This window comes from Phascolarctos cinereus, unplaced genomic scaffold, assembly GCF_003287225.1.
Source record: "Phascolarctos cinereus isolate Bilbo 61053 unplaced genomic scaffold, phaCin_HiC Scaffold_3;HRSCAF=262, whole genome shotgun sequence".
NCBI lineage: Eukaryota > Metazoa > Chordata > Mammalia > Diprotodontia > Phascolarctidae > Phascolarctos > Phascolarctos cinereus.
In genome coordinates, this window is record NW_027555736.1 from 33,986,888 (window position 1) to 34,014,747 (window position 27,860).

At 49.5% G+C, this 27,860-nt stretch overlaps 1 protein-coding gene across 3 annotated transcripts in view; it reads right to left on the minus strand.

Moving 5' to 3' along the window:
- PSTPIP1 (proline-serine-threonine phosphatase interacting protein 1) overlaps positions 1 to 27,860 on the minus strand; it is a 101,043-nt gene that overhangs the window by 30,449 nt on the left and 42,734 nt on the right. Inside the window, exons 1-3 of one of the 3 annotated variants that reach the window (XM_020975986.2) lie at positions 27,607 to 27,796; positions 24,059 to 24,159; positions 19,524 to 19,598 (exon numbers count right to left, since the gene is read on the minus strand). In XM_020975986.2, coding sequence (XP_020831645.1) covers positions 19,524 to 19,598; positions 24,059 to 24,159; positions 27,607 to 27,615 — 185 coding nt within the window. In that variant the 5' untranslated portion in view covers positions 27,616 to 27,796. Of the gene's footprint in view, positions 1 to 5,415; positions 7,789 to 19,523; positions 19,599 to 24,058; positions 24,160 to 27,606; positions 27,797 to 27,860 lie in introns of those variants that run through there. The other 2 variants (XM_020975985.2, XM_020975988.2) reach the window with 2 other exon arrangements.

The following is a 27,860-nucleotide window of genomic DNA, read 5'->3' on the forward strand; positions in this document are numbered from 1 at the left end:
GGGTTCAAATCCAACATCAGACACTAGCTGTGTGGCCCTGGGCAAGTCACTTAACCCTGTTTGCCTCAGTTTCCTCATCTGTAAAATGAGCTGGAGAAGAAAATGACAAAGCCCTCCAGTATCTTTGTCAAGAAAACCCCAAATGGGGTCACGAAGAGTCAGGCGTGACTAAAATGGCAGAACAGCGACGTGTAAAAGGATCTAAACTTGTCCAGGGTGACCCCCGAGGGGGGAGGGGGAGCAGAGGATGAAAGTTACAGGGGCGGGGGCAGAAAAACTGGCTGACGACCAAAGCTTTTCAAAGTAGAATCACAAACATGGAAATCAGGAGGGCGGGGAGCTCCCTGCCCCTGGAGGCGTTGGGGACTTCATCTCAGGGTCTGCAATTGGAAGAATGCCCACGGCTGCTGCTCTTTCAGATGAAAACGATGTTTGCCTTCCTTTTTCCTAAGACTTTGCCGCGGCGCCTGCTTTGTGCCTGTCACCCTCCCCCTTGTTACCACCCCAGTCAGACGGCGAGGTCCTGGAGAGGAGGGGCTGTGAGGTAGCTCCCTTTGTATCCCCACTGCTGACTACAGCCCTTGCATGCAGTCGGCACTGAATGAGTGTAGATCGCGTTGGCTTAGTCACACAGACAAGGGCAGTGTTAGAACTCTCTCTTGCCTGGATTGAGGTGCTGAGAATCCCGTCAGTCTCCCTCTCCCCATGCTCTTGAGATCCTAGGAACCCTGTGGCGTAGGTGGCACAAGCCATCGTCTCCCTTTCACAGGGCAGGAAGCGGGCTTAGGGCCTTCTCCAAGGTCGCGCAGCAGAGGTAGAAAAGACCTAATAGTAATAACTCCCATTTCTGTGGTGCTTTGAGGCTTGCAAGCTCACTGGGCCTGTGAGGAAGGCAGTGCCCCTATGCACAAGGACATCGAGGCTAGGCCTGGGCCCCTCTCTCTAACCTCCACTCCCTCCCCTTTAGGATGGCCTTTGGAAACGACACCACCATCTGTGCCTCATCACCATCCTTTCCAGGAATAAAACCAATGTCCTAAAGTGGATTCCGAAAATCGGCGGCGGCTTCTGTTCTCCAGCCCTGCGACGGCATCCTGCCAAGGCGAGGTACCGAGCAGGCACCGAGGATACACAGTGGATCAAAGGGAAGAAAGTGAGGAGTGGGGTCCCTGGGGCCTCCTCCCTGGGATGGGAGCTCCCCTCATGCCAGCTCAGGAGCCTGCTCCATCTCGCCTTCGAGAAGAGCCCGCTCTGATTTAACCAACGTGGCAAATGGAGGGGGAAGAGGAGGGGCAGAGCAGTGCCCCAGGGCAGACCCCGGGCGGGAAGTGGGCACTGCCCAGCGGCCAGCCAGCCCCTTTGAGCCGGGACCTGGGGGCTCTCGGAGCAATGCGTGTTTGTGTGTTATAAATGGGTGGGTGAGTGAATGTGTCCGCCCATGAGTGTAGGTCCCCAAGCACAAGCACATGTGTTACAGCATGACCTTTAACACGCATGCAGAAGCATGTCTATAAGCAAGCACCCACATGCGTGTGCATGTATGTTGGGGTCTCCAAACACGTGTACACACACAGCCCATATGTACCCCTTTGTGGCCACATGTCCATGTATACTACATGTCTATACATGTGTACCTCTGTAGATATGTCTCTCTGTGTTCTGCACATGGGTATGGCATGCGCACACATGTGTGCCTCTGAGTGCATACCTGAGTGTAATGTGAGTCTGTATTTGTGCACATTAGTGTGTCTGGATGTATATGTGTCTGGACTGTGAAAAGAGCGCGTACTAATGCATCTCTGGCAATGAATCTGGGCTCTCTGGAAACGTGTGTGTCCAGTAGCACCATCACTGATGTAGTTTTTCCTTCACTGTGCTCACCTCCTCCCTACCTGGGCTCCCCCCTCAGGCCATGGGGAAAAGAATGCCAGTTACCTTCTGGGGTATCACACCCACTGCTGTCAGCCCCTTGCAGACTGAAGCCCGGGCTTTTATACATGCCTCCTCCCAAGAGCTTTCAGCTCACACAAAGGTCTCCCTCTGTAACTGTGGATCTCCCGGAAAGGGTGGGAGGAAAACCCCAGGCAGAGAAAACCCCTGGGAGCTCATGCCTGCGGCCCTGAGGGAGAGCAAGTACTATGTAAGGGAAAGAAGGCTCCCTTTGGAGGGAGAGATCCTGGGTTCAAATCCTGGCCCAGCCACGCACTGGCCATTGGAAAGGACCATGGAGGCCATCTAGTCCAGTGCATTTTTTTTAAAAACAAAAATGCCTTCAGCATCTCCAACCCCCCCACACCCCAACACCATGTACACACATTCACACTCAGAGAGCCAGACACATCCACTCACACAGAGCCACAGGCATGCCCCAAGCCCAGTGATGGGGATGAATTGGAGACAGAGGACCAAGTAATGCAGGACATGAGGGCAGGATGAGCAAAGAGGGAATTCTGGGCATTCCACCACAGACCGACCTCAGGGCTGCAGCTAGGAGCCCTTGCAGCCAGGGAGGCACAGGGCAGCCTCAGAATTCGCCCACTCCCTGGGTATGGACAAGGCAGAGCAATAATGGAAACTTTATGCCAGTGAGCGGCAGGAAGCATTCCCTCAGGTGAGAGGCAGAGGGATGCCCTCCATGGTGGCAGGAGGGACAGAGAGGGCCCCAGCTTCAGAGACTGTCACCTGGGAGGAGGGGACACTCAGAAACTGAGGCAAGGAGAGAGGAGGGACTTGGCACTGTCAGAGGTCACAGGTCCTCCAAGACCTCTCAGAAGTTCTTAACCTGGGTCTGCAATCTTGTCTTCTTGATATTTTGATAACTATGATTCAACAATATAAATGGTTTCCTGTGTAATCCTGTTTATTTTATGAATTTAAAAACATTCTGAGAAGTCCAGACTGCCATGGGGGCCCATAGCACAAAAAAAGTTAAGACTCCCTGCTGTACCCCCCACCATGAGCAGGACAGCCTCACCACAGCCTAATGAGAGGTGGAATCACCTCACCAGAAGAGCCCTCTCCTCTGCGCCCCGGTGGCCTTCACCCTCACTCACGCCCCCCTTGTCCCTCCTGGACTCCAGCAGTTGACTCCCAACTGGACTCCCTGCATCATCGCAGAATGACTCAGAGGTAGAGATAACCTTGGCAGCCATGAAGTCCAACCCATTTGGAACAAAAACTTCACTGTCCCTGACCACAGGTCACGCTACCTTTGCTTGAAGACCTTCAGGGAGAGGGGACTCGCCTTATCAGGTGCTCACCTGCCTCTGGTGCTAATTATTAGCTGCGTGGCCCTGGACAAGTCATTCACCTTCTGATCTTGAGTTCTGTCATCTACCCCAAGGTCATTGTGAAGCTCAGATGAGATCAGGTTATTAAAGCCCTTTGCCAGCCTCCCAGAGTCACATAGATATCAGTTATTATAGCCTCTTGAGGTGGCCCACCGCTCCAGCATTCAGGAAGCCCAAATCAGCCTCTCTGTGGTTCCCACCCCTCACTGTTGTTCTGCTTTCTAGGTCCAAGGGCTCGGGGATCAGTCAGTCCCTAACTTTGGCCTTAGGTTCCTGTGGGGTGGGGGTGGGGAGGGTATCCGTTTCCTGCTGAGTCAGGCTTTCTGGTCTGGGTCCAGTGAGGGGAGAGGGAATGGTGGTATCAGTCTACTTGGAAATATCAAATGTTTTCTTGAGATTTGATGGCCAAGGAGACATGGTAACAGCATCCCTGCTGCTACTCGGGTCCTACAACTTCATTTAGCATGACTAGTCCTGGCCAATTTTGGTGAATTCAAAGGGAGCCTTTAGTTAAATTGAAAAAAAAATGGGCGGAGTTCCTCATCTCCTTCCATCCACCAAATGTCTTCTCAAAGTTCCCCTCCCTGCTGGGCAGTGTGGTACAATGGAAGAGCTTTGGCTTTGGAGCCAGAGACCCAGGATCCAAAACCCCCCCGAGCACCTTGGGGTCCTCGTGCCCTTGTCTTCATGACTCAGCATCCCCCCCCCCCCACCCGCCCCGGTTTCTCAACTTGTTCTCAGGTGGCTGTCAGCTTAGAAAATGTCTTCTCTTATTCACAGGGATTTGTCTTCCCTATCCAGGAAATGTGGATGGTCCCAAGGGGATGAGGCTGCCCCCTTCTCACAGCAAAGACTAAAGCCCTGGCCAGATTTGCTGCCTGGGTAACCCATCAGTAATATCAAAGGGGGATTCTGCCCTCTAGTGGCCAATGCACCAAACAGTCCCATTCCCTGATAGTTCCAGGGGCTGGGAGTTCCCAGGTGACTGAGGAAGGTGTGGGTATAAGGTGGGGTGGGGTGAAGAGGAGAGGTTGGAGGAAGAAGTATGGATTCCTTTGTCTTTAGACACAAGAGAGGGGGATCTGAGGGGCTGCATCTTCCCAAAATCTAATAATTCCACCTTCTTACCTATTATTTCATTTCATCTTCTCAGCAACATGGGGTGGGGTTGTTGGAGGGGTAGCTAAGACCCCCAAGAATGGCAGTGATTTAACCACTCTGCGCCTCTGTTTTCTCTCAGAAAGAAAGGGGTTGGACTAGGTGATTCTAAGGTTCTTTCTTGGATTCCATTTTCTCAAGGTCATTCAACCTGGCTGCAGTGGACAGAGCTCTGGCCTCGGTCCTGGTCCTGGATTTGGCACTAACTTATTATGTGACCTGAACAAATCACTCCTCTTGGCCTCAGTTTCCTTCTCTGAAAAATGAGGAGGCTGGTCTACATTAGGACTTCTTCACCTGGAGTCCAAGGACCTCAAAGGCATCCATTGATAGATTTCAGATGATCCATGAATTTGGATGGAAAAATGACATCTTTGTTTTCACTAACATTTAAATATCATTTAGCACTTTTTAAACTATCAATTTTAAAAATTTTAAAAACTGTTCTGAGGAGTCCATAAGCTTCACCAGACTGACTTGAGAGGCAAAGGACCCACATTCAAATCCTGTCTGTGTTCCTTGTTACCTACTTGATGTTGGATGACTCACTTAAGGTCTCTGGGCCTCAGTTTCCTCAAATGTAAGATGAGGAGGTTGGACCAGCTGACCTCTGAGGTGTGGTCTAGCATGGAGGCGTGCTTCATCTGCATGGTCACGGTCAACCTGGTTGGATTGGCTCATTGATCCAAGCCAAGAGCGGCTCTTCGTGAGTTGCTGCAGCTGAAATGTTTTTCATAGGCTCATTCAAAGGGCAAGAAGGTGCCTTAGACACCATCCAACCCAACCCCATCCATTTATAGATAGGGAAACTGAGGCCTACAGAGTTTGAGTGACCTGTCCAAAGTCACAGAGTAGTAACGAAGCCAATGTTTGACCCAGGTCCTCTGACCTGAAGACCAGTGCCATGTTGCCCCTCCAGCCCCGGCCTGGGGACCAACCCTCTGGTGATGAACCCCTCTGCACTTACCCTGCAGTACCTTGGACACAGCCCATCAAGGAGGCCATAGTGGGGTCTTCCTAGCTTGGTTGACTAGCCAGATCACAGAATGTCAGAGTGCAGAAATAGCATATAGAATGTCCAGGACAGAAAAGATCTTAGAAGATGGAACACAGAATGTCAGAACTGGAAGGGCCCTTAGAACATAAAAAGTTAGGAATGGATGGGCCTTGGAACGTAGAATGTCAGAGATGAAATAGAATGTCAGAGCCAGATGGCCTTAGAACATAGAAATTAGGTCTGGAAAACCTTAGTACACAGGACATCAGAGCTGGAAGGAAACTTCAAACACAAAATATGGGATAGTAGACCTAAAAGGGACGTGAGAAATCACTGAGTCTATTGTCCTCATTTTACAGATGGAAAAACTGAGGCCCACAGAGGGAAAAATTAACTTGTCCATAGTCAGGAAGTAAGTTAATGACAGATCTGGCTTTCAAAGCCAGGCCTCCCTGCTCCCATTCCAGGGGGGTTTTGCAGCCGTCCAGGCCCCCCCCCACCTGAGTAATTCTACGCTGTCCTAAACTATTTTCTAAATGTTTATCACATGCTAATCTTATTTCCTGGGAAAGATTCTGAGCTCCCTCAGGACACAGACCTTGTCTGGCTCTTCTGTCTCCTTCCTAGGGGCCATCAAGGGCGGGCCCAAGGGAGATCTTCAGTAAACAATTGTGGGATTGAGCAGAATCCAAGGAAGATCTCTCTCTCCCCCTCTACTCTCTCTGTCTCTGTCTCTGTCTTTGTCTCTCTTAGTCTCTAGGTTTTTGTCTCTGTCTCTGTGTCTCTCTCCTCTCTCTTTCTCTCTGTCTCTGTCTATCTCTGTATGTCTTTGTCTCTCTCTGTCTCTCCTACTGTCTTTATCTCTTTCTTTCTCTCTGTCTGTCCCCCACCCCACATGCCCCATCAGTGCAGCCCATGGTGTATCATCACTTTGCTCATGGGAAGTTATGGGCCAGTAAAATCTTCTTTCCATCTGGCCTCCACAGTCACCTCTGAGATGTTTGGATCTGTGTCTGATTTCCCTTCAAAGGTTTCTTTTTACTCACCCACCGTATCACCTCTGTCAGCTCATATGCCCACATTTTAGAACCTTTTCCTCTAAATAAGCCTGGGACTGTCTCTGATAAAGCCTCATTTCTCAAATATATAGAGAACTGAGTCAAATTTATAAGAATACAAGTCATTCCCCAACTGATAAATGGTCAAAGGATATGAACAGGCAATTTTCAGATGAAGAAATTAAAGCTATTTATGGTCATATAAAAATGCTCTAAATCACTACTGATTAGAGAAATGCACATTAAAACAACTCCGTGGTACCACCTCACACCTCTCAGATTGGCTGATGTGATAAAAAAGGAAAATGGTAAATATTAGAGAAGATGTGGGAAAATTGGAACACTAATGCATCGTTAGTGGAGCTGTGAACTGACCCAGCCATTCTGGAGAGCAATTTGGAACTATGCCTAACGGGGTATAAAAATGTGCACACCCTTTGGTCCAGCAATAGCACTACTAGGTCTGTATCCCAAAGAGATCATAAAAAAGGGTAAAGGACCCACATGTACAAAAGTATTTATAGCAGCTCTTCTTGTGGTGGCAAAGAGTTGGAAATTGAGGGGATGCCCATCAATTGGGGAATGGCTAAATAAGTGGTATGTGAATGTAAAGGGATACTATTGTCCTATAAGAAATGATGAACTTCAGAAAAACCTGGAACGACTTTTATGGTCTGATGCGGAGTGAAGTGAGCAGAACCAGGAGAACATTGTACATAGTAACAGCCATGCTGTGTGATGACTAATATTGATAAACTTAACCCTTCTCAGCAATGCAAGAATCTAAGACAATTCCAAAAGACTCATGATGGAAAATGCTATCCACATCCAGAGAAAGGACTTAGGAGTCTGAGTGCAGATGGAAGCAGACTATTTTCTTTTTTTTTTCCTTTCTCGTGGTTTTTTCCTTTGTTCGAATTCTTCCTTCACAACAAGACTAATGTAGAAGTATGTTCACATGTAGAGCCTACATCAGATTGCATGCCATCTTGGGGAGGGGGAGGGGAGGGAGGGAGAAAAAAATTGGAACTTGAAATCTTATCAAAGTGGATGTTGAAAACTATACATGGAACTGGAAAAAATAAAAATACTATTAAGTCGGGGTAATGAAGAAGTGGTTCTGAATATTAAAAGATCATTTCAGTTGGGAGCAGAAGAAGAAATGATGTCGTGTTGGGATAACTTCATTGTCTTGGTTTACTGCCTTCCTTGGCTGGCAGGTCATGGGAATGCCAGGCCTTAATAAAGCATTTGACAAGGAAATAAATAAATAAGCCTGGGAGAGAGGCTGTGCCAATAGGTTTACCCTCATTTTACAAATGAGGAAACTGAGGCCCAGGGAGAGACAGGGACCCGTTTCATTTCTCCCAGGGGACAGCAGGATGGGGGTTAGAAGCAGCTGCGGTGGCCCCCAGACCCTCAGAGGCCATCGAGCCCAATCACGCCTGAACGGGTGCCTCTTGGCAGTCTCCCGAGGCAGCTGATTCCACTGGGGGGAGAGCTCACATTGCTCCCTGACGCTGAGGAGAAGGAGCTGAAGCCTGCTGCCCGAGGACAGCCCTTCACCACGCAGCCTCGGAGCTCCTGAAGTCTGCCTGAGGACAGCCCTTTACCACACGGGCTCCGGAGCCTCAGGCTGGCAGAGCTCCTGAAGGCCCATTCCCTGCCTCACCCCCACCCCCCAGGCTAAATCTCCCCCCCTTGTTTCCACTGGCCCTCCTGGGACATGGACTAAAGGCCTTCTCCCCGTTCTCAAGGTCCTGCCTGTCCAGGAAGACGCTCAGCTCCTCCTCATCCTCCAGACCCGCTCATTCCATTGCTATCGCAGTCAGCAGGCGTCAAACCTCGAATTAGCCCAGGGCAGACTTGGGCTTGGGATGAACTGGGTTCAGATCCTACCCCAGATACTTAGTATGTGCATGTTAACCTCTCCGTGCCTCAGTTTCCTCATATGTAAAATGAGGGGTTTGGGCGGGGTCATGTCCAAGGTCCCTTCCAACTCCAAATTTATGTTCTATCCCCTGATATGTTTCCTAAGGCTCTTTGGAATTTCAGTCTGCCTTCCAGTAGGAATTAGAATTTGTCAAAGCTCAGAAAAGGAGCATCTCCCCTCCCTATCTGCTCTCCAGTTCAGAAGCTCAGGCCCTGGTAAGGGCAAGGTCCCTTATCCATAACTGAGGCAGCTGATTGGAGTCAGGAAGGCCTGAGTTCAAATTTAGCCTCAGACACTAATGGGTGCCCCTGGGCAAGTCACTTATCTTGTTTGCCTCAGCTTTCTCATCTGTAAAATGGGGATAATAATAACACCTACCTCCAGGGTCGTTCTAAGGACCACATGAGATATTTGTGAAGTGCTTAGCACAGTGCCTGGCACACAGCAGGTGCTATATAAATGCTAGTTATTACTATTATTACTGTGACCCAGAGACAGGGTTTTCATTGCTTCCATGCTCAGAAGATCCTTGGAGGAGAGAATACAGAAGAAAAAATATATATCTTCCGACCGGAAAACCACTGACTTCTTTCCTTCAGCTGTGTAAGGGTGACTCAGGGGGGAAAACTCGGGCCTCTGACTGTTTGTTTCTCTTTCTGGTTGGTAACAGCTTCAGCTCCCTGACAGGAAGCTGGGTGCCTGAAGAATGTGATGAGGAAGGCACTGAGGGGTCCCGGGAGGGCCAGGGCAGAGCTTGGCCGCCTCCCCTGCGCCCTTCAGAAGGAGCTCCATCCATCCCATGGACCTTGGGTGGTCCTTGGACGTAGATGAAGGAGGGGGCCTCCTTCACAATCATTGAAGATGGTTTGGGGGGGGGATGGGGAAGCAGAGGGCCAATGCTTCATCACCAGGTGACTTCACTTTCCCATCCTGAGACTCGGTTTCCAGTTCTGAAAGCGGGTTGAGCCAGATGAGTGCTGAGGTACCCAGTGGTTCTGATGATCTACGATTCTCAGAAAACCACTCTTCCCAATTCAATTCAACAAACACATTCAGGGCCAGAGCATAACACTGGCCAAGGCGCTAGGAATTTGGAGGATTTTTTAAAAATTTGTTTAGTGTCTGGACTTTTCATCAGTGTCGGGAATTCAATTGAACTGAACTCTATTCACCAAGCCTTTACGGGATGTCTACTACATGCAGACTCTAAGCAGACAGGTCCTGCCCTCCAGAAACTTGCATTCTTTGGGGGGGGCAGGACGAGCGGGTGTAGGGAAAGTACAAATTGGCTGGAGGTTCTCTACGGCGGCCTGCACAGGGCTGCCATTCTGTGAACGACATCTTGTTGATGCCTGTGTCTTCCTTTAAGGTTCAAATCATTTTAAAGAGCCTCCTATGCACACGCTGGCATCATGCCAAGAAGGGAGTCAAATTACTGGCTGATTAATTGGATGTTATTTGATGGTAACACGTTTTCTCCCATTATACAGATGAGGAAAGTCGTGCAATGACTTTCCTAAAATTTCATGATGTCAGGAATGTAGCAAGGAAAAGTCCTAGACTCAGCTTCTTGAAGGCCGGGATTGTCTCACTTTTGTATCTGCATCCTCGGCACCTGGCACAGCGCCTGGCACACGGCGGGTACTTGTTAAGTTGGGTGAAGTATCTGACAAGCCACACTCAGTTTCTCTATGTTATTCTGTTTTCTTCATTCACTAAAATGGGCATCGCCATTTCGTCCCTAGCCAAAGACAGGAAAAATGTACCCAGGGAGTTCCCCACCTGCTCTTTCTCAGCCAAATGGAGGTTCCCCTTTTTAGAGGAAAGAGGAGCCCCCCAACGTCAAGCGTGCCAGGCTGATGAGGCTGGGAGGGGCTGCCACACACACACACACACAGACACACACACGCACTCATTCATGTGAATTTTCGACCAATCCTCATCCACCTGATCTATAATATGCTTCTTTCTCCTCTTGCTGTCTGAATCTTTGCCTTCCTCCAGGGCTGTCTCCCCCATGAAGCCTTCCCTGATTTGTCCTGTTGTCGGTCCTCTCTCCCGCCTCATATTTTCCCAGAGTTCTTCCTCACTCCCTACTTTGCATTCTGGGATTCCAGTCCCTGTCCCAGTAGAAGCTCTCTGGGGGCCAAGACAGCTTCGTTTCTTAGCTTGGGATTTCTAACACCGAGCACAGTGCCTAGTATACAGAAGGGGTCTAATAAGGCTCTGGTTATTGAACGAGGGCAGAAGGAGAACAAGTGTGCACATTTGTGGGAGCAGGAGCTCTTCCCCCCAAAGAGGGGCTAGGCCGTTTCTGCCTTCAAGTCTTTAGCTGTCGTGGTGGTAGTAGGCCATTCCAGCCTACGCCTCCCCTATCCAGAAGAGGGAAACTGAGGCCGTGAAAAGGAGGCAACATCTCAGGGCCAAACAACCAAGTGGAAACCATCTAGGGAGGTGGGACAAGCATCATTGTCTTCCACAAGGAGACGAGCATAGAGAGGTGACTGGCTGGAGAACAGAGGCAGAATGGAGCTGGGAGCCAGGGAGAGCTGAGAAGGACCTTTCAGATGATCGAGTCCTGTCCCTACATTTTACAGATGACACACGGGAGGCCCACACAGGGAAGGTCCTCTGCCCAAGGTCATACGGGTGCAGAGGGGCAGAGCTGGATTCAAACCCAAGACCGTTGCCTGTGGGTCCTGCCCCATCTCCTAAGCTGTGATGTCCTGGCTCCAGGGTCTCACAGGAGGCACAGACCCCGGCCCCTCTGCAGATCCCCCGCCTGGTGGCCACATCCAGGACCCTCCCCATCCCCAGCCACAGGAGTCTCACTCCACCTTCCAGAAAGGCCACAGAGGGTCTCCTCCCCTACCTTTCTCCCAGTCCCAGCAGTCTTATTGTCCTGCTGAACTCAAGACAAGGGCCTAGTGTCCCAGAGGGTAAGCCAAGGTCAGTTCACTTCCCAGGCCTTGTCTGTTCTGGTCCTCATCCCACAGGCCCTGCCCCGCCCAGCAGCAGGGAAGACCCCACTAACTCACTGGAGCTGCTCACTTGTTTGGAGGGCCACAGGCTGCATTCCTCCCCAGCTCAATCTGTCTTCCCTACAGTGAGCAAAGTGCTTGGCAAATCGGTGCTGTCTCCATTCTACAGATGAGGAAACTGAGACTCAGAGAGTTGGGGGACATAAGAGGGGGTGTTGGGGGAGGGGTGGCATTAGGAAGTTACTGTCATGTGTACAAAACTGAAGAGACCAGTAAGACCCAGTTTAAAAGAAATTACTGAACGCTGCGCCTCTCGGGCAGCTCACCTTAGACACCAGTGTGCCCAGGCACACAGGAAAGTCCCCAAGGGTCTTGGTTATTCAATCATTGCTGGTGGCTTGTCCTCTCCCAAATGTTAGGACTTCTTTCCTTTCTGTCTCCTTCCCTCCCTTCCTCCTTCCCTTTCTCTCTCCCTTCTTCCTCCCTCCTCCCTTTCCTTCCTTTCTCCTTCCCTCCCTTCTTCCTTCCCTCCTTCCCTTCATTTCTCCCTCCATCTCTCCCTCCTTCCCTCCCTTCCTCCTTCCCTTTCTCTTGCCCTTTTCCTTCCCTTTCTCTCTCCATTCTTTTCCCTTCCTGCTTCTCTCCTTTCTCTTTCCCTCCCTTCCTTCCTCCCTCCTTCCCATCATTTCTCCCTCCATCCCTCCCTCCTTCCATCCCGCCTTTCCTTTTTTCTTTGTTACTTAACTCCTGTCTTTCTCAGTTTCCTCATCCATAAAATGGGGTTGTTGTCCCCATTTTAACTCCTAGGGTTGTTGTGAGGATAAAATGAGATATTTGTAAAAGTGCTTGGCAAACCCTAAGGCTTACTACTTAAATGATAGTTATTACCATTATCATTATTTTTTATTAATTAGCATTAGCACATAATCATTGGCCATGTCCTACACACCTGACCTTGTGCTGAACTTCGTCTCGGGACTGTGCCCAACCCCTCTGAGCTTCCTGTCTGCCTCTCTCTTCCTCCCCCAAAACTTGCATTCCTCCCAGAACCACAGAACGCTAGACCTGGCAGGGACCTCAAAGACCTGTTCCAGTGCTCACATTCCACAGTGGCTGGCCTTAAACCCAAGACTTCAGGAACCCAGGTCCAGGGCTTTTTCCACATCGGTCCTTAAACCCTGACTCTCAGAATCAAAGGATGTCACAATCTCAGCATGATATGAAGGGAAGAGAATCCTGTCTCTCACACTGACTAGCTGTGTGACCTTGGCCAAGTCACATAACCTTTGAGCCATCATTTCTTCATCTTTGGTACAATGGAGATAATAAAACCCTGCAATGCCTAGTTTATAGGGTGGTTGTGAAGAAAAAACAATCACAGGAGGGTAGATTTAGAACTGGACAGGACTTTACAGGTGATCTAGTCCAACCCCCTCATTGTACAGATGAGGAAACTGAGGCCCAGAGTGCTTAAGAGACTTGCCCAAGGTCATACAGAGAGTCTCAAAGGGAAGATTTGAACCAAGGTCCTCTGATTTCAAGTCCCTAAAGAAGGAGCTTTGTAAATCTTAAGGTACACCCTGTATTATTTGGGTCATGAGTGCAGAGGCATCAGGTGTGCACCCTGTTAGCCCCATATAATACTCCAATTGTGGCCAGAATCAGGTGAAGCAGAGAAATATTTATTAAATAAATAAAAATACAATAAAACATAGATAATGTTAATTTGTGGTTTTCTAAGTTACTATGTGACCTGAAGGGGTTCTTATGTCCTCATATCCTGTTTGATTTGCATATGACCCACAGATCCCGTCCAACCTTAGAAAGGCTCTTCTGTCTATCATTAGAAACGATGGATCTGGGGCAGCTAGGTGGCACAGTAGATAGAGCACCGACCCTGGATTCAGGAGGACCTGAGTTCAAATCTAGCCTCAGACCAAACACTTGATACTTACTAGCTGTGTGACCCTGGGCAAGTCATTTGACTCCAACTGCCTAAAAATTAAATTAAATTAAATTAAATTAAAAAACCATAACAATAACAACCAAAAAACCCCCCAAAAAACAATGGGTCACTGGCTTCTGCCAGGATAGCTCCAGTGATGGGCACCTCCACGTTAGGAGGAGGCCCCTCTACTTCGGACAGCTCCAGTAGGAAGCCCCTGCTTTCTATCAGATCACCTGCATCTGTCTCTCCCGCCTCCCCTCCCTCATCACTCCTGGTCCTGGTGGTCAAGCAGCCCACACTCTCTGCCACAGTGACAAGCTTTCTGACTTTGCAGACAGCTCTGGAAGGCTCTCCCAACCCCGCCAGAGCCACTTGCTGGTCTGAATCACATTTAGGGTTGGGTTATCCCTAGCAGATCGTGTGCACTTCTCCTGAAAGCTGTGCTAGGCCTTTGGGGAACGCAGAAGAAGGAGCTGTTCCCCTGATGTTGAGAGGGTCTCTGGAGGTGGGGAGATAACCGATAGGAGAAAAGATAATGGACAGAAAATTCTGTAATCTGCTGCCTTGGGCTCAGAGTCTCCGTCCCCTCTGCTCCATCTACACTAGCTGCCATGCATCACGGGAAGCCTTTCCTGATCTCCCCAGCTGCTGCCCCCCTCTCAAAGTGATGCTACATATCCCGTTTTTATTACCTGCACATTGCCTCCCACAAGACAAGGTAAGCTCTTTGAGGAAGGGTAGGGAAGAGGATGCGCATTTATTAAAGGCCTACTGTGTGCCAAGCATCGTGCTAAGCCCTTTACAGATTTGATTCTCCCAACACCCCCTGGAGGTAGGTGCTATCATTGCCTCTCTTTTACAGGCGAGAAACTGAGGCAGACAGCAGTTAAGAGACTTTCCCAAAGTCATCCAGCTAGTGAGTGTCTGAAGCCAGATTTGAACTCAGGTCTTCCTGATTCCAGGCCTGGCATTCTAACCACTAAGTCGCCTAGCAACTGTTTTGAGAGCAGGGACAGTTTTATTTTACAGCTAACATTTATATAGCACCTACTGTGTGCCAGGCACTGTGCTAAGTGCTTTACAATTATTATCTCATTTGATCCTCACAGCAACCCTGGGAGGTAGGTGCTTTCATTATCCCCATGTACAGTGGGGGAAACTGAGGCAAACAGAGGTAAAGTGACATGCCCAGGGTCATACAGCTGGTAAGTGTCAGAGGCTGAATTTGAACTCAAGTCTTCTTGATCACAGGTCCAACATTCTCTTCAGCTACCTCTCTGAGAGAAGGGGCTACTTCATTTTTGTCATTGTGTCCAGAGAACCCAGTACACAGTAGGTGCTTAATCATAATGTTTGCTGTTTGTTTGCTGTGAGGAAATCACCCTCCACAGGCCAGTTACCATTATTAGGCTGGGAGCTCCCAGAGAGCAGGGATCTTTGCATCTCACCTTTCTCTGAATTGCCTGCACTACCCTACACGTAGTAGGTGCTCTTGGTTTAAGTGAGTGGGAGTCGTGCTGCCCCTAATGAAAATTAAAATTAAAATTGATGCCTTTCATTTTTCTATCACAGTCACTTCTAGAAATCTACTATCCTTTCTCCTTCATCAAAATGAGTTGAGTTGAATTGTAGCAGCCAGCAGACAGAGCCCTTTCCTGGGGACACACTGTGTGTCCACGACTAAAAGCTGTTAGTTTCACTCGTTTCTGGTATGCAGTAGACAAAATGACTCTTATTTCTGTTCCCAGGAGGTAATCCTGCCACAGAAACAGAGATCGCCCTTTTCCAGCCAAGGATTTGGGCTCTATCTACAAATAACTGTAGCTTCAGCACCTCAAGCAATAGGTGACCTAACCTCTGTCTGCATCCCAGGAGAGCAACGAGTCATAGAGTTGGACAATGTCAGAGCCAGAAGGGACCTGAGAGCATTGAATGTCAGAGCTAGAAGAGGTCTAGAATGTCACAGCTGGGAGGGGCCCCAGAATGTAAAATGTCCGATGGAGAGGGCCCTGGAACACTGACCATTGGACATTAGAGGTGGGAGGGATCTTGGTGACCAACCCACCCAAATCCTTCATTGTAGGGAAGAGGAAATCAAACCCCAGAGCAATCAAAGGGCTTGACCAATGGCCTGGGTGAGTCAGCGACACCTCCTCATCCTGGTTCCGAGCTCACCCTTCCTCACAGATACAAGAATAATCTTCTGAAGGGCCATCTTTGGCTACAGCGCTCCCTAACTCAGAATTTTTTAGTGGCTCCCTATTGACTCTGGGACAAAATCCAAACTCCTCAGTGTAGCTGTATGTTAAATCCTTTCCAAAATCTGTCCTCTCAACTTTTCCAGCTTCATTTTACAGTTGTCCCCTTGGACAACAGGCTTCTGTTCCCCAGATCTAGCATTTCCTCTCTCTCGCACTGCCGTGTCCATGCATATTTGCATGTCTGGAATGTACCCTTTCCTCATCTCTGACTTTCAGTATCTCCATCTTCCTTCAAGGCTCCCCTTCTCCATGAAGTTTTCCTTGACCTCCCCAGTTGGTAGTGATCTTTCCCTTCTCAAATGGCCTTGCCTTTGTTTCTTCCATGTACACATTATATTTCCCCAGGGGAACGATGCTCCTCAAAGTTGATGGGGTTTTTTGTGTCTTTTTGTATCCTGGTTGCCTAGAATGTGGTAGATACTCAAGGAAGATTTGTTGTATTACGCTGGAACCACATTATCTCCAGGGGGTAAGGGGGGCAGGGATAGCGCATTAGTTGGACCTCTCTGAAACCAAGGCCATCTAAAAAGAAACATTCTCCTGCCATGGTTGGATGACTGTGAGCCGTGAGACACTACAATCCATGAAGAACTAAAAATGGGTATCCCACGGAAGTCACTGGAGAGGAGGAGGGTAGATAGATGTGAGCAGGCCACCGCCCATGACAAAGAAGGTACCAAAACAAAGAACTGAACTACCAGATGGCATCACCAATGTGTGTGATTGGAGAAGAACATGGGCTGGACCCATGGTTGGGGAGAGTGGGGGATGGCAAATGTACAGCCTGTTGGCTTCAGTAGCATCCTTGTGGTATTGAGAAATCAAGGAGAGCCCCCATCATGATGAATGGATGGCACGTAGCCAGCTTACAGAGGAACACAGAGATGAGTCACCCAGGATGGGCAGGCTTGGAGGGGTTGTAATCAGCATTACTGGAGAGAAGTTCCCATGGAAGAGATCACGGATTCATCGGTTTATTCAGACCATTAGCTTGGGTTTACATAGTCCTTTGACATGCATCATTGCGATGAGGCCCAGTAGCCTTTTGAGACACTTAGTATAAGAATTATTATCCCATGATAGAAGAAGAAGAAATTGGGACCCAGAGAATCTTGCCTAAAATCTTAAAGTGAGTTAGCGGCAAAGCCAAGACTGGAAGCCGGGTCTGATAATTTCCACTTCAGTTCTTTTCCCTCATATAGCAAGCTGCCTCTCCTGAAGCACAATAGGGGAGTGGACCCTCATGCCAACAATGGAAAGGACTTAGAGATTGTGGGCTCCCCTCCTTTCATTTTATAGAAGGAGAAACAGAGGCACGCAGAAGTTAAGTGATTGCCAAAGTTTTGGAGACAGAATTCAAACCCAGCGCCCTAGCCAGGAGCCCAGGTGGTAGCAGAGGGTGATGAGGTTTAATAGGAAAGGCCAAAGAACAGAAAAGGTCACACAGCCCCTAAGATTAATGTGCTGCCCAAGCTTGCGGACTCCACAATTTCCCCTCCAGCTGATTCTGAGCCTCTCCCCCCGCCCCCTTTGCCCTCAGTAACACTCCGCAAAGAATGCTGTTAATGTCCAACTCCCAGCAAATTCATGGGTTTCCTAAAGGCTCTTTAATCTGGGACGTGTCACAGAGAGGGGAGGCCCAGGCGCCCGATAGATTTATGGGCCCTTGCTAGCGGCATGAGTGCCCGGGAAATCGTCCACGAGGGAGGTCAGGCTCTCTATTAAAAATCCAGCTGAAAATCTGAGCAAGGGAGTGATAAATGGGCCTGGGCAGCAGGATGCAATTAAGGAGTCGGGCAGAACAGGAAGCGAGGGTGGGTGACCCTTGGGGGTCTGCGGATGTTTTGTTGCGGCTGTGGCCGGGGCTGCAGTGAGCTGGGACTTCCCTTCTACCCTTCCTCATTAGGCCGTCACAATTCCTGATTACTTAGGGCTGTGCAGGCTGCCTGGCTCCTCACAGCCCTGCCAATGGCAGCAGCGATCTGGCCCTGTCCTTATGGATGCGAGGTTATCGCCCCCTCCCCTGCTCTAAGCACAGCCCCTCCTTAGCAAGAAAAGGAGCTGAGCAAGGCTCCTGTCACTAAATAAAAAATACTTGGGGCTACTGGTGCCTTAACAGAGTGTGGGGGCAGTCCACAGGCTGAAAGGATAGGAACAGCTCCTGGTCTTGCCCCTCCCCCACTTTATTTTATAGATGGGGAAACTGGAGCCAAGTTAAGTGACTTGCCTAAGGTCACACAGATAGTAAAGGCAAAGCTAGAACTTGAACCCCGGGTCTTCTGCCTCCAAATCCAATATCTTTCCCATTATAGAGACAATGAGGTGACACACTGGGTCTGGAGTCAGGGAGATGGAAGTTTAAATTCAGCCTCAGATGCTGACTAGCTGTGTGACCCTGAGCAAATCGCTTAACTCCTGTTTGCCTCAGTTTCCCCATCTGTAAAATGAGGGTAATAATAGCACCTGCCTCCCAGGGTTGTCGTATAAGAGTCAAATGAGATGTTTGTAAAGCTCTTTGAAAACCTTGAAGTGCTACATACGCGTCAGAGCCAGAAAGGCCTTTAGGTTTCATCTAGTCCGAATGTAAGTCGAGTACAAATTGTATTTCTTCTACAGCCCTGAACTGCACATGGGAATACGACACAGTCCTCGAGCAGTTTATTTTTCATTTCATTGAGGAGCAGGCTGGAGGCATCAGTGACAGAAGCCATGGCCTTGGGTTCAAATTCGCCATGGCCAAGTCGGCGCACCTGTTCCCTAAGGCAGTGGCCCACGCAGCCTTATGTGGACTGCCTGTCGTGGGCAAATAGGATTTTTTTTTTTCCCCAACCACATGCAAAGACAGTTTTCAACATTCATTTTCCATAAGACTCTGAGTTTCAAATTTTTTCTCCTTCCCTCCTCCTTCCTCCCTCTCCAAGACAGCAAGCAATCTGATATAGGTTATACATGTACAATCATGTAAACATATTTCCACATTATATGTGTGTATGTATATTGGTAAATAGCATTTTATTTTTCCAACTACATGCAAAGACAGTTTTCAACACTCATTTTCTACAAGATTCTGAGTTTCATTTTTTTTTTCTGGAGTGACTGTCATTAGCCTCAAAAGGGTCCTGAAGACACAGGGGATGGCCCCATGCACCCTCTCCCCATGGCTCCAAAAATACCTCCAAGCTTCTGTCCCCCTTGCTGGCTCAGGGCTGTTACCTTTGGGGTACACCAGCAAGTTCACCGTGCCTATAACCAAATATTCCTTTCCCATTTCCCTCAAGGCCCTAATTCTCTGTTTCAGAAATGTGTTTGGTACAGTTGGGTCAGGGGTTGGAACTTCAAGGTCTAAGAGTCCCAAAATCAGGTCTAGAAAAAGTCAGTCTTCTTATTTGATTTTCTCCTCCCTTCAGCTCTCAATCTATAAAGCCCCATGCCCAAAATGGATCAAGTCTCCATCGTCACAAAAGACTCTAGAATTCCCCATGTCCTCCACCCACCCAATGTCCCACTCCCTGCCTCCCCCTGCAATATTCAGTTACAGAAGAAGCCATGCCTCCGTGCCTTCAATAACCCTCATATTTATCCCTAATATTCAGCACCTGATGGGTTTGCAAGGTATTAAGAAGTTCAAGACTTGTTATTTCCATTCTACAGATGAGAAAACTGTGGCTCAAAGTGGTGAACTGACTTGTCCAAAGTCACACTGCTAGTGAGTAGCAGAGCCAGGCTCAGATCCATGTTTTATGATTCCATGTCCTGAATTCTTTACTGAACTTGTTTCAAAGGAAGCTTTTGTTAAAAACATATTTTAAAGGCACAACATCACACACACACACACACACACACACACACACACACATACACAGACACACAGACAGAAGTAGGAGGAGCACATCTTACTTGATCTCACTCTGTCCGCCTGCTTTCCGGGCAATCTGGACCAGCTCTTTCCCGTATCTTTCTTCCGCTTGGGCCCTGGGAAAATACACAGAATTCCTGAATGGGCCCCTATAAAGTCACCAGTACTTCACCTCCAGGGCATGTGAAGAAGACAGAATGAGGACCCAGAGAATTCCTGTTCCCCATCTTTCTTCCAGGGCCTCTGGCTTGGCCTTACTCATAGGCATGTATACAGGTGGGGCCTCAGATACTGAGAAGGCCTTCTCCCTAATTTGATGCCTAAAATTCCACCATCAGCACTTCTATCTCTTGGGGACAGAAGAATTACCTCCCAACAGAATCCTTAAGAGAGAGGATCACAGCCAGCCTTGGACACCTCAGAATGAATGAAGTTATTTGCTATACTAGAAAGATGAGGAAGACAGCCAGTCAGTCAGTCAACAAGTCTTTAATTAGTGCTTACCATGGACCAGGCAGGTACTATACTGAGCACTGGAAGACAAAAGAAAATCAGCAACAGGGTCACTGCCTGCAAGGATGCCCCATTTTAATGGGAGGGAAGACATGCAAAAAAACCATGTACATAAAAGATATATGGGAGACACATAGAAACTATATACAAACACCATGTATATACCAGTGTAATTGGGAGGTAACTTCAGAGGGAGGGACAGGAAAAGGCAGGTGGGATGCAGCCGAGTCTTGAACGAGACCAGGGACGTCAGGAGACAGAAGTGAGCAGGGAGAGCTTTCTAGGTATTGGGAACAGCCAGTGGGAAAGGTACTGAGAAAGGAGCAATAATAATAGTAATAGTTATCGTAATAATCATAATAACAATAATTAGCATTTATATAGTGCTTTCAGGTTTGCAGGGGGCCGTCTCCAATTGTCCTGATTTCTATCTGACCCCTAGACTCAGGTGGCTCCAGAAGAGAGAGTGAGGCTGGTGACTTTGCACAGCCCTCCCTCACTTAAATCCAGTTCACATGGCGTCACCTCCCCGATGTCACAGTCCTCTTCTAGAACGAAGGGCAAACAGCGACATAAGGTTTGCAAAGCACTTCACACAGGTGAACTCACCTGAGAAAGAAAACACCAGATTCCATGGCTTGGTGGGCTCACCCTCTCTCTCTGGAGTCTCTGCTTTGTCATCTGAATGCATTGCAGTTCGGAGACCTGTGTGCTATTTCTGCCTCTAACAGAATGTATGACCTTAGCCGAGTCACTTCTCTCTTGGGGGTGCTTCCCCTGTCCAAAGGGCAAGTTAGATTTAAAGTCTTTATAGTTCCTTCCAACACCAGGATGTTTTGGTTTTATGGGACTGGGCTGGACAATGAGATCTCCTTTGCAAAGCACGCACCCCCATCTTAGAACCCAAGCAGATGGGAAATGGGAGGGACCTCAGACATTTGGGCCAGGGGCTCTTAACTTTCTGGGTGTCACAAGCCCTGGGCTGGTCCAACGAAGCCTATGTGGATGCTTCCTCAGAGTAGTGTGTGTGTGTGTGTGTGTGTGTGTGTGTGTGTGTGTGTGTGTGTTTTAATTCCTATTTGAAGGAAATGCTGAGTTTCTGTTAAAGGTTAATGAAAATAAACATGTATTTTTTTTTCCTAACCAATTTCACTGACCCCCTGAAATGTACCCGCAGATCCCGTGGGGGTCCATGGACCAGGTTAACAAGCCCTGATCTAAGCCAAATTTCTTAGAAGTGGCCTAGAACTGGCTTACTGGCTCCTAATCCAGAGTTCTTTTCATTCCACAGGGCTTTTCCTCCTGATCTCCCCTGAACTATGTAAGACTCCTAGGGGTCTCTTCCCTACAACCCCCAGCCCCAGGCCCATGGGTATGGTACAGCATCTATTAGTCAGTCAATAAACACTAAGGCCTCACTGTGTGCCAGGCACTGTGCTAAGCGCTGAGGACAGAAAAAGAGGCAAAGGACAGTCCCTGCTCTCCAGAAGGCCATCACTTCCTCAATGGCTCCTGACACAGCCCAGCCCCTTCCTCAGGTGCTGGCCTCCACTTCCCCAAGTCAGATTCTGTTAAGGAACTGAAAGGAGCAGCATGGAGGTATGGAGCAGCCTGAGCCAGGGGCCAAAGTCGGGTGCAGAGCTCGGGACCCCCAGAGTCTCAGGTCGGTGGGGAGGTCATTTAGGCAATGAGGAAACCCCATCATTATCTTTGCTGATGAGAATCACAGTCAGCCTGCCAAGAGGAGATAAACTTGTAGGGCAGGATTGGGGGGGAGGAAAAGGGGCTCCAGTGTGAGAGTCTGCGGGCCTGGTGGGGGGTGAGGGGGCCCCTTGTCTCCCATAGAGAGATGGTCCTTGCACTGGGGGCTGAAATGGGAGCCAGAGACCTCTGGGTGATGGGGAAGATCCATGGAGTCACAGAACACCCCTACACCATCTTGGATCTAGAAACAGACAGAGAGATAGATGGGGATTGGGGGGTGGGGTAGGCAGTGGAGAGGGAGAGAGAACCCAGCCAGCTAGGACTGAGCTATCTCTGCAGCTCAGAAAACAAGAAGGGAAAGTGACTGACACAGTCCTGAGCATCTCTTCCGCTTGCAGCTACCTTCAGCAGGGAAGCTCCACACACTCTAAAAATAGCTGTGAATAATCCACCTGGGCTCAACACACACAGACAGGGAGACCCGCGGGCTCTCTCTCTCTCTCTGTCTCTCTCTCTCTCTCTCTGTCTGTCTTTCTTTCTCTATGTCTCTCTCTGTCTCTCTCTGTCTGTCTTTCTGTCTCTCTCAGTCTCTCTCTCTCTCTCTCCCTCTTTCTCTCTCTCTCTCTCTCAGTTCATTCTCTCTCTCTCTCTCTCTCTCTCTCTCTCTCTCTCTCTCTCTCTCTCTCCTTTCTCTCTGTCTCTCTCTCTTTCTCTGTCTCTGTCTCTCTGTCTTTCTCAGTCTCTCTCTCTGTCTCTGTCTCTCAGTCTCTCTCTCCCTCTCTCCCTCTCTCTCTGTCTCTCTCTCTCTCTTCTCTCTCTCTCTCTCTCTCCCTCTTTCTCTCTGTCTCTCTCTGTCTCTCTGTTTCATTCTCTCTCTCTCCTTTCTCTCTGTCTCTCTTTCTCTGTCTCTGTCTCTCTGTCTCTCTCAGTCTCTCTCTCCCTCTTTCTCTGTCTCTCTCTCTGTCTCTCTCTCCCTCTTTCTCTCTCTCCCTCTTTTTCTCTGTCTGTCTCTCTCTGTCTCTCTCAGTCTCTCTCCCCTATCTCTCTCTCTGTCTCTCTCAGTCTCTCCTATCTCTGTCTCCCTCTTTCTCTCTGTCTCTCTTTCTCTCTCTGTCTCTGTCTCTCTCTCTGTCTCTGTCTCTCTCTGTCTCTCTGTCTCTCTCTCTCTGTCTCTGTCTCTCTCCTTTTTCAGTCTCTGTCTCTCTCACACACACATGCACACATGCACATACACACCTACACACATGCCTATGCACAGACTCCTGAGTCCCCCACCCAAACTCTCACCCAAGGACCATGGCTTTAGAGCTGTAAGGCTCTCGGGAGTTACATGGTCCAAAGCCCTTATTTTACAGAGGAGGAAACAGGCCTCGTGAGACAAAGTGACTTGTCGTGGGCCACACGCTCCTCTGAGGAGCCTCATTCTCATAAGGAATCACAACTCCTATTTCTCCAGTGTTTGAAGGTAAGGTGGCATCATGGCTAGTCCAGGCTTGGTGGCAGGGAGACCTGAATTCAGATCCTGCCTCAGACATTAGCTGTGTGACCCTTAATTGCTTTCAGCCTCAGTTTCTACATCTGTAATAGGAGGATAACAGCACCTCCCTCACAGAGTTCTTGAAAGGAGCAAATCAAATGAGACAATGTATGAAAAGCACTTTGCAAACCTTAAAGCACTATATGAAGGTTATTGTTATTATTATTATTCCAAAGTGCTCCTGCAAGGTATGTACTGTGAGTATTATTGGCACCAGTTTTCATAGGAGGAAGCTCAGACCCAGGGAAATGGAATGATTTGCCTGAGGTCACAGACTCTCATATACAAGGACTCCAATAAACATAGAGCTGAAGTCTGACCCCAGGGCTTCCCCCCTCAGTCACACACACACACACAAACACTGGACTCACAGCCCAGACTGTCATCCTCACCCTCCCAAACTCCCCAGGTCCTCAGGACCTGCCCCTCCCCTGTCCTCTTAATTTACATTTCCAAAGATAAAGTGGTGGAGATGCAAATGAGCTCAGGCTGGGCTGTCAGCTTCTCCCACATCCAGCCTGCGTGAGGCCATGCCTCGGGTGCCGTGACACCTTGCTGGTCGCAGCCGGGCAGCCGGGCAGGCAGGCAGGCAGGAAGGCTGCCTTTGAGTCCCGAGGCCCCCCCTTCCCCCAGTCCTCAAATCCATTGACAGCTCCAGTACACCAGCCCGGACTAGGAGAGGCTCCCTCTCCGTGGCTATCTCCCACTGTTTCTGTCAGCAGTTAAGAGTGGAAGAGGTCAGGCCAGGCCAGAAGCTCCAGCCACATCCTCTGGTGCTTGGGTAGTGACCCGTGTCCTCCCCACCCCTGCAGTCCTTCTCACCTCTGCTTCAGCAGGTCCTCCACATCCTTACACATCTTCCTCCCATCCAGCAGCCGCTGCAGAAGGGTCTCATAGCCTGTGTGGGCCGTGAACTCCTTGCACTGAAAAAGAAAAAATCCAGCTCCTAGCTCAGAAATGCCTCTCTGTGGGGCTAGGGAAGGAGGGCTGGAAGGATGCAGCCACTGGCCGCAGCATAGAAGTGTGTGGGTGGGTGTGCCCATGTAGGAAGGGCTGTCTAAGTGGTAGTCACAGGAGGCATTGCTAGAGGTCTGTGGCATCTGACAGGACTGGAGGAGAGCAGGAGAATAGCCCCTTGCTCTAGGCTCTGAATGGATACTATTTGCCCCCCCAAATGTTGCCGGTCTGAGGGCACAGCTGACCGGTTCCGCCCCTTCCCTGGTCGTTAAGGAAGCACCACGCTCACATGGAGGGCTTGAACCCGTCTAGACACTCGGCTTACATCAGGAACTGGGGAGGTCAGCCTGGGCAGGGTCAGGAGAGAAAACCTTCTGGACTGTGCCAGAGAGTGAGTAGTCTGGCAAAGACAGACGCTGCATACGTTTTGAAGACGCAGGCTGGTTTTTCCCTGGGCCCAGAGCAGAAAAGTAACATTCCCTCAGCCAGGCTTACCTCCCTCAGGCAAAGCTCCCCAAACCTGGGAGGCGGGTGGGACATGGGAGAGACCATGTGGGGACAAAGTGAAGTCCCTACTGCCTTGTCTTAGCACATCCCCCCACAGGCCAACAAGAACAGGAGTGTTTGATCACAGATTCAGAACTGAAAAAGACCTTAGAAGTTAGGTCAGTCAGTCAGCAAGGATTCATTACATGTTCACTGCTAAGGAAGGGAATGTAGTGCCTGGCATATAGTAGGCACACAGTAGGGAGATGGATTGTCTTGTTTGGGGGGTGGTAAGGAGGAAGGAAGGGTGTAAGTCCAAGAAGTCTGAAAGGTAGGAATGGATAGAGTGCTGCGCCTAGACTCAAGAAGACCTGAATTCAAATCCAGCCTCAGAGATTCACTAGATGTATGACCCTGGGCAAGCAATTTTACCCCTGTTTGCCTCAGTTTCCTCATCTATAAAGTGGGGATAATAACAGGATCTATCACTCAGAGTTGGTGAGGGCAAAGTGAGATATTTGTAAAGCTCTTTGTAAACCTTACAGTGAGTGCTATGGAGATGTTAGTTACCATCAGCAGCATGATTATTGTAGTGGTCAATACCGCTGTTATTTAGCACACGGGGAAATCGGAGCCTAATAAGGTTAAGTGGTTGTCTTAAAATCAAACAAAGACTAGAGGCAGCGCCAGCATTCAAGCCCAGGTCCTCTGGTTCTGAATCTAGCCTCCGTTCCAAGAAATAGCATTATCCCCATCTGTGAGGAAGGAGGCTAGGAAGGAGAAATCACAGAGCGCCTGCCGGGCAGCCAGCTGGACCCCTGTGCCCCCCAGCTGAGCCCCCACCTAGACCCCCCTGTTCCCCCATGGCTGAGCCCCCACCTATACCCCCCTGTGCCCCTGAGGCTGAGCTCCCACCTAGACCCCCCTGTGCCCCCGCGGCAGAGCCCCCACCTAGACCCCCTGTGCTCCCAAAAGATGCCTCACTACCCCCCCCCCCAGCAAGTGGTCCTTCAGCTCCTCCAGTGAGGAGCAGACACTTCCTCTCCAGGTGGCTGCCATGGCACTTCTGAAAAGTTCTAATTGTTGGGAAAGAAAGAAAAGTGATCCTTCTATCAAGGCTACATCTGCTCCTTATAACTTCCACCCATCCCTTCTGTTCTCCCTTGTGGGACCAGAGCAAGTGTAATAGACAGCCATGATGCCCCCCTGAGCTCCCCATCCCCAGCTCCTTGCACTGACACTCCTCTGCAGTGAACTCAAGGCCATCAGCCTCCCTGGTTGTACCCTTCTGGACCGAAGACACACACACACACACACACACACACACACACACACACACACACACATATACATACACACACATGCACACACACTCACACATACATATAGACACACATACACACACACTCATACATACATATAGACACACATACACACACATGCACACACACTCACACATACATATAGACACACATGCACACACACACACACACACACACACACACACACACACACTCAGAGTGAGGCTAGCTCCGTATCCTATGCTTTCCTATCAATGCACTTACAGCTCCCAGAGCATTGCGTGCCTGGAAGACTCATGTCAGACACAGGCCAGAACCACAGGAGATGGATTTCACAAGATAACAGGATCACAGTTAGAAAGGATCTTAGAGGTCACTGAATCCAATCCCCAGTTTATACAGGGAAGGAAACTGAGACTCTGAGAAATTGAGTGACTTGTGGAACATCCCACAGCGAGCAGGTGACTCTGATCAGCACCTGAGGAGCGACAGCCCCCTCCCCCCTCCAGTGAGGTCACAGACCCTTTTATGTTTCAAAGTACAAACAGAGACACTGAGGCAGAGGGAGGTTAGCAGCACCTGCCTCAGCCTCTCTCTCTTAATTAATTTATTTTGATTTATCAACATTCACTTCCACAAGCTTTTGAGTTTAAAATTTTTCTCCCCCTCCTTCCCCCCCTCCGTCCCCAAGATGGCGCACAGTCTGATCTAGGCTATACATATACATTTTTATTAAACATATTTTCACATTAGTGATGTTGTAAGTAAGAATTAGAACCAACAGGAGGATGCGCCCTCTCTTACTGAGGCTCTGAGCCAAGGACCAGGCAGAAGAAAGTCAAAACCACCTCTTCCCCTCTCCTGCCGGCCCCCATCTGCTGATCTGGCTCAGTGTGGCTGCATGCCCTGAGCTGCCCACACTTCAGCTTGAGTCTTTGCCAGCTCCTCATCTCTTCAGTATTTCTTGTGTTACCGCTAGCCCCCTTAAACAAGCCTGAAAGGCCACGCCAGCTTCCTGCCAGGTGGAAAGTAACAGCTCCAGCACTGAGCTAGCCTCACAGCCCAAGGGGGAGAAAAACAAAACACCCACATTGGAACCCCTCAAATCCCTGCCACCCCTACCAGGAGAGAAAGCAGGCAGGGTCCAGTCTAGGGTGGAGAGAAATTTCAGAAGCCTCCAGTGTCCCAGCCACGTCAGCTGGAACAGACTGACCCCCTCCTCTTCCTTTACAAAGGAGGAGACTCGTGACTGGGACTGGTCCAAGATGACAGAGACTGTGGACCCAAGTTTCCTGACTCCCCAGCCCAGGGCTCTTGCTACTAAGCCACACAACTTCATGGCAATAGAAGTACCCTGGCCGGCAAGTCTGAAGACACAAGCTTGAACCTGGGCCTGTTTCTGACTTTGCCAAACGAGTTTGACCCAGATGACCTTCAAGCTCACTTCCAGCTCTAAGGTCTAAGATCCTGGGCTTGGGAGCAAGTCCACCAGGGAGTAGGACTCCAAATCTTCTCGACTTCTCTCCCTCCCAAATATCCCACCGACAGCCCCCCAGTTAGCCCCGAGAGGGTGCCTGTCCTCTGCCCCAACTGACCCTTGGAGAAAGAGATGAAAAGCACACCTACGTTGGCCATTTCCAGAGTGAATGCGGAGAGGTGAGCAGTCCTCAGAGAGAATGTCCTGCCCACCCGCCTCCTAGCTGGCAGGGTTGGGGGGTTCCTATCTCAAGGGAGCAGCACCAGAAGATGTCCCATGGCCAAGACTTCAGGAAGAGACAATGAAGGCGAGTGAGCCACAGTCACAGATGACTAGGCCATTCCAAGGAAGTAGGGCCCTCTCCCGAGTAAGAACAGCTCATGGTGCCCCACCCTCCCCTCCC